Here is a 6992-nt window from a genome sequence, read left to right as displayed (position 1 = left end):
TGCTGGAGGGCAAGGAAAGGATACAGTGTGACCTAGACAAATTGGAGGAATGGGCCAAAAGAAATCTGATGAGGTTCAACAAGGACAAGTGCAGTGTCCTGCACTTGGGATGAAAGAATTTCATGCACTGCTACAGACTGGGGACCAAGTGGCTAGGCAGCAGTTCTGCAGAAAAGGACCTGGGGGTTACAGTGGAGAAGAAACTGGATATGAGTCAACAGGGTGCCCTTGTTGCCAAGAAGGCTAATGGCATATTGGGCTGCATTAGTAGGAGCATTGCTAGGAGATTGGAGGAAATTATTCCCCTCTATTCAGCACTGGTGTGCCCATATCTGGAGTACTGTGTCCAGTTTTGGGCCCCCCACTACAAAAAGGATGTGGACTAATTGGAGACAGTCCAGTGGAGGGCAACAAAAATGATTAGGGGGCTGGGGCACATGACTTATGAGGAGAGGCTGAGGGAACTAGGCTTGTTAGTCTGCAGAAAAGAATAAGGGGGATTTAATAGCAGCCTTTAACTACCTGGAAGGGGGGGTTCCAAAGAGGATGGAGCTGGGCTGTTCTCAGTGGTAGTAGATGACAGAACAAGGAGCAATGGTCTCAAGTTGCAGTGGGGGAGGTCTAGGTTGGATATGAGGAAAAACTTTTTCACTAGGAGGGTGGTGAAGCACTGGAATGGGTTACCTAGGGAGGTGGTGGAATTTCCATCCTTAGAGGCTTTTAAGGCCCAGCTTGACAAAGCCCTTGCTGGAATGATTTAGCTGAGGTTAGTCCTGCTTTGAGCAGGGGGTTGGACTAGATGACCTCCTGAGGTCCTTTCCAACCCTAATCTATGAAATAAAGATTTAAAGAAGAAAAATGTTAATAAAAATAAAGTGAACATAATTTATTCCTGTATCTTGCATTCAATATTTTACATTATTCCCGATAATGGTCTCTTCTTTAATTGGGACAGCTACTTAAACATAATTAATGACACCACAGTAGATAGCCTAGAAATGTTCAGCTCATATCTCATCAAACAAATACAATCACATACATTTGATGACTAGAAGTCTAGAAAAGCCACCAGTTCCATTCAGTTGTCATGTGCTTGTTTCTATAGAGACCAGTATGTAAATATGGTAGATGTGTTCTCTTACTGCCCTTATTGTTGCTATAGATATGGGTTTCAGTTTCTTTTTTATCTTCTTTTTTAAAGGAATTTGTCACTGTGAAAATTTACAACCATCACAGATTGAAATTTGATATATTAAGTCATATCCAAGGGAAAAACGTTTCAGGGTTTGGTTTTTTCTTTGTTTCTTTTTAATAAAGCCTCACCTTCAAAAAACATTAATTAAAAGCATGTATTTGAAAGTTTAATCAGCAAGGTGGTGGTCACTTTTTTTACGTTATACAGCTCAAAATGAGTTGATTAAAAAAGTAAAATTTAGCAAGGGAGTCATTTATTCAGGTTAACCTTGATCATTAATTTACAAAGACAACCAAATGATCTTAAATGGGTTAGATATTTAACTCTGAAAATCTGTTGAGGAATAACCACGTTGCAATAAAGGCAATGAGGATTTTCACTCTCATACTTAATGTGCTTGTTCTATATTGAACATTGTACATACACAATATTCTCATTTACCCCACTGAGAATTAATTAGTCCTTATGCAAATCCACACCCCCACAGCCAATCAGTGTCCAGGTGACTATATAAATGTAAAACAGTTTGCATAACAGAAAACCGTACAATCTCCTGGATACTACAGTGGTGAATAAATGTATCACATCTGAGCGTGACAGTGGGAAGGAAGAAGCAACTGTTCATCCTTGCACTCTGATTGACTGAGACTGTTTAATTTCAACATAAATTAAAGTAATTGTCATGAATGGGAATTTTTGTTTCCAATTAGGAGAAAACAGATCCCTCTAGGCCTTAACTCAGAACTGTAGCTTCATAGGTTTATATTTATAGTGTAGACATATTTGCTTTATGTTTCACACGACTGATATACTCTGACCTCCCTTCCTTAGCCACCAGTGAAATGTCCTCTAGCGAACAGCAACAGATCTCACCTCGCTGTAAGCCTTCCTCTCACCCAGTGAGGCTACTTCACTGCTGACCTCTTGTTTTTTTCCTAACATTTGCTCTTCCTCATTGTGACCCTCTCCTTTGCCTTCTGAATTTCACTCCCATTTACTCATTTTCACAGTGTCTTAAAATCTGGTTTCGTTACTCTAATCACAAATTCTCCATCATCTTCCCTCCTGGTTCCGGGTCGAGCCCTGGGCTCCCTGAATTAAACTCCAAATGCCTCCACCGTGCTTCCCGGCAGAAGGCCCTATCCCTGCCCAGGGCAACAGGAGAACATGCACCAGGAAGCCACGCACTCGAAAGATCCTGGTCACTCCCTCCAAAGCGCCCCTGGCTCCCCTTTGCTGTCAGCCCCTCACAGGCATCTTAGAGTTACTACTCTGCCTGCATTCTTTGTGCCAGCTGCCTACTCTTCCCCCGCCTCCCAGAGATCAGTATGGGCTGGACACTCTGTACTGCCTTTTCACCATTTGAAGCAGCTTGTGCTTGAAAGTAAGGAAGATGACAGCTAAGGCGAATAGCAGGGTCAGGCAGGGAGGAAGAGCAAGCACGAGGTACCACAAAGCCATATTCATGGTCATCCACCTGCAGTTCTGGAGGACAGACTCAGGCAGCCCCACAGCATGAATAATCTTAGAGGAGTAGTTGCAGGTGACCTGCCCCCTGTCCACAATATGCACTGTCTTGAGACGGTGGAGGAAGTCCCACCACTCCAGCTTGCAGCAGTCAAATGGGTTCTGGCTGAGGTAGAGCACACTTAGGCTCTTCCCAAGGCGCTGCTGCATTGAGTGCTGGGGAAGGGAGAGAAGACGGTTTTTCCGGAGATCCAGGGTGTGCAGTTTCAGGCCACTCAAGGACTCTGGGAAGCTGGTCAGGGAGTTTCCAGACAGGTCCAAACTTACCAAGTTCTGAAAGCCAGAAAAGTCCATGTCCTCCCTGGTGGACGGGAGGCCAGCGCTCCTGAGAGATAAAACCTGCAGCATTAGTGCAATATCTTGTAGAGGCTGCAGGCCCCTGGCCAGCGCTCTCTGATTATTAGACAGATCTAGGTGGGTTAGTGTTGTCCCACTAAAAGCATCGCTGGCCACCATTTCTAGGCCACATCCAGTCAAGTAAAGTTTCCTGAGGGATGTTACGTTCCTTAAGTCTATGCAGATGGGACGCGCAGCCCCACCTGCATTCGCTTGCTGGGGACAGAGGTCTATGCGGTTGTGACTGAGGTCAACTGTAGTGATCTCTGTGTGGGTGAAAATTGTAGGTAGCACTCTCTGCAACCTATTGGCACTCAGATTAAATGATCTGAGGTGTGGCAAGGGGCCTTGGGAACCTAGATCCACCTTCAGCTCTGAAAGCTGGTTCTGGCTTAGATCAAGGTCCGTGAGCATATCCAGGGGTTCTCTCTCCTGTATGTGAAAGGTCTCTAGGCAGTTCTGGTTAAGCTTCAGATGGGAGAGGGAAGTCATGCCTTTCAGGAAGCCGTCGGGTAGGTACCAGAACTGGTTCTGGCTCATGTCCAGAAAGCTCAAGGAAGAGAGATTGCTCAGGCTGATCTCTTCCCAGAGACTGAGGGTAGTAACATTAGTGGTATTGCCATCTGTGAGAAGGAACTGAACTGTGACATCCAGGAGGGCGGTGGCATTGGGAAGATGGCGATAAAAGCTCATCTCGTTGTCCCTCAGCAGCAGAGAGTGCAGTTTGCTCTGCCTTGGTAGTAGCGGGAAGAACAGGAGCCGGTTATGGGAGAGATCCAGCGTCTCCAGTTCAAAGACAGCATCTCCCTCTGCGGCCAGGAACCACTCAATGATGTTATGGCTGGCATTAAGTGTCTTGAGCTGGGTCAGACCAAACTCCACAATGCACGGAATGTAGTTGTAGGCCAAATTAAGCCTCTGCAGGCCCTGCAGGCCTTCAAAGGTGCCCTCCTCAATCTCATAGATGTAGTTCTTCTCCAGGTTCAGCTCCTGCAGCTGACTCAGGCTCTCAAAGACAGAGGCGTCCAGCCTCATTATGATGTTCCTGGCCACAGACAAGGACTCCAAGGAGGACAAATTGCGGAGCATGGTCGCCACCATGTCCTCAGTGAGATGGTTCCCAGACAGGTCCAGTTTCTTCAAGGCTGGTAAGGAGCGAAGAGCAGCTGCCGTCACAGAGTAGTTTGTAAAGAGGGAGTTGTCTGCCACGCAGAGATTCTTGAGGTCTCTGATGCCAAGGAAGGCCCCAGGTTCAATGAGCTCCAGCCTGTTCTCACATAAGCTAAGGGTCTCCAGGTTCTGGTATTGCAGCAGAGAGGTGTTCTTTAGGGTCCGTATAGTGTTGTTATCCAGGAAAAGCTCCTTTGTGTCAGCTGGGAGGTCGACTGGGACTGAGCCTTGCCGTCTCCCAGTGTAATCCACAGCTCTGTGCACCTGAAGCAAGAAATATATACACATAAAAAAAACCATTGGAACAATATTTTGTTCCAATGTTTTAACAAAACAATATATATATATATAAATATATAAATATTATATATATATATATATATATATATATATATAAAACCCACCACTGGAAATAGTGAAACTGGGAGCAAAGGCCTTAGCGTTCAGATGGGACCCTTTGAGACTCCCTGCTGGGACGCATTAGAAAGCAGAGCCTGCCCTTGGGAATAAACCAGGACAGGACATGACCCTGCTCTAACATTGTGATGGTGACCCTCTGTCTCCCCACCTGCCTAGTCTGTTGGAATAGCACCAGCCAGGCTGCTCCTGGAGGCTGAGTCACTGACCGCCGCCCTGCTTGGCTCCACGGCAGCAGCAGCACAGAGCAGAGCAGACCTCCTGTTAGATTTCATGTGGGGGAGCAGTATCACTGAGCGGACAAGAAGAGATCACAGAGTATAGAACAAAGAAGGGACCAGGAAGGAAGAAAGGGAACTCCCCATCAAGGAAGGGGAAGAGAGCAAGGGGGAACGAGCCAATCAGAAAGATAGATAGATTTGGATTGATGTAGAGAAGGGGGCTCGGGGATGCAGGAAATGGAGGAGAAATGAATGGTGTAAAGCACAGATGAGAGGAAGGTTGGTTTTGTGATTATGACACTGGACTGGGACTCAAATTTCGGGTTCAGCTCCGAGCTCTGCCCCAGAGTCCCCGTGTGACCTTGGGTGAGAGACAATCTCTCTGTGCTTCAACACCTCATCTGTAAAACATGAACAGCAGCATTTCCTTTTCTCTCTTCTCTACTGAGATTGTAAAATCTTTGGGGAAGGGGCTGTCTCTTACTTAGTGTATGCACAGTGGTGTGCTGGTCTCACATGGCACCTCTAAGCACCAACATAATACAAACAAACAGAAGAGAAAACAGGGTGAGAAGATGGAAGAACAAAAAAGAAATCGGAGAAAATCCACCCGGTGTTAATCAGCATCTCTATCAGACAGACACTGGCTGCAGGTGGCAACACAGAAAGACTGAAATCACCTTGCCTGGCCTAAGTGAGGAAGGCTAAGAAAAGGCAAAAATGATACAGGGGAAGCATTGGATTTGGTTCAGTATTACAGGTAAGGCCAGATCCTCCGATGGGCTCCGAACCCACAGCAGTGGCCAGATTTTCACGCTCAGTTCTGTTGACCTCAGCAAGGGCTCAGGTTTTCTGCAGCGCCCGGCACACTGGCGAGCATGCTGCGTGCGAAGCTCTTCTGAAAATCTTTCTGCAACCATGGCAGCACCATTGAGCACTTGGAAATCTGTCCCTTTGTGGGCAAGCTCCTGGGGCATCTTCCTCTGCTTCTCATGTAGCCTCATGCATCCCTCACTGATCAGCAAATAGTAAGTGTTTCCAAACAGGGAGCTGCAGCTGCTCCGCGCCTCTGGAAACCAGGCCCAGGACACCAGAAGTTACTCAAAATCTGCAGCACCTGGAAATCAGTGGCCACTTTTGAGACTTTTTCCCCCAAGCTCCCCCGCCCCTCCTGTTTGTGAATCATAATCTCTAGCCTACCCAGCTTCTGCATTTAGCATCTCCCTCCCCACCCCCACCTCACTTCCATATTTTTGTTCATTTCAAAGGCCAAGTGAATAAATGCTGCTAACTATGGTCGTGTTTATCCAGACACCACCACAATGATCTATCCTACTTGATCAATCCAAGGGCCACCTGGCTTTATTCACTGTGCATCAAATGAGACTCTTGCCTCATGTTCAAAAATGGCAAACTAGGTTTTGGGCACATTTAAAAACAAACAAACAAACAAAAAAACCGCAACAACTTTGCACAGATATCAAATCTGGAAAACTGCAGCCTGAACGGTGAAAGTCACAGGCTAGAATGAAAACAATGGGCTTCCAGGCCTACATAGAAGTAGTCACTGTCAGTGCCTCTGGAATACATACTCAGAGTAAACATCTGCTTTTCTGAAGGCCGTGTGCAGTGAGAAGGGAATAAACAATTAACAAGTTCATGGGTTTGCATTAGAGGACTCACTAGTTTGCAGGTCCTGTGATACGTTGCCAGGACCATTCCTGTCTTGTTTCCCCATCCTGCTACTAGAAAGACTAGGGAGAGACTAAGGAACATTGACTCCATCTCAACAGCCACAGTCCTGCAAAGAGACAAAGCGAGAGAGAAAAGAGACAAGGTGAGACACCATTTGAAAGATCTGGTCTGGTTTTTGCCCTTCATTAAGAGATAGATTCTGGCACCACAAAGGATTTCCCAGGAAACATAAGATGAGACAGTCTCTACCTCAAAGAGCTTTGTCTCAAATACCTTCTGATGCTGAATTAGGATGTTAGATCCTCCGCCAGCCCAAGATCAGACTCGGACTCTAAACGTTTTCTCTGTGGCACTTTCCCCACATTGTGGCATTGGATCCATTACACTACGTGATGCGCTTGCCAGACTTAGCTATACATCATGGGACTGAT

At 46.3% G+C, this 6992-nt stretch overlaps 1 protein-coding gene across 1 annotated transcript; it reads right to left on the bottom strand.

Annotated features, from left to right (window-relative positions):
- Positions 1-894: 894 nt before the first annotated feature.
- NRROS (negative regulator of reactive oxygen species) lies at positions 895-6791 on the bottom strand. The gene is given in 3 exon segments (XM_067538618.1): positions 895-4492; positions 6550-6749; positions 6752-6791. Coding segments are annotated over 3 exon segments (2214 nt in total). The 3' UTR covers positions 895-2518.
- Between the last annotated feature and the right edge of the window lie 201 nt (positions 6792-6992).

Source organism: Emydura macquarii, unplaced genomic scaffold (genome assembly GCF_026122565.2).
Source record: "Emydura macquarii macquarii isolate MOO-44397 ecotype Brisbane River unplaced genomic scaffold, CSIRO-AGI_Emac_v2 contig_499, whole genome shotgun sequence".
In the NCBI taxonomy this organism is placed as follows: domain Eukaryota; kingdom Metazoa; phylum Chordata; order Testudines; family Chelidae; genus Emydura; species Emydura macquarii.
This window is presented reverse-complemented; position numbering and strand designations above follow the sequence as displayed.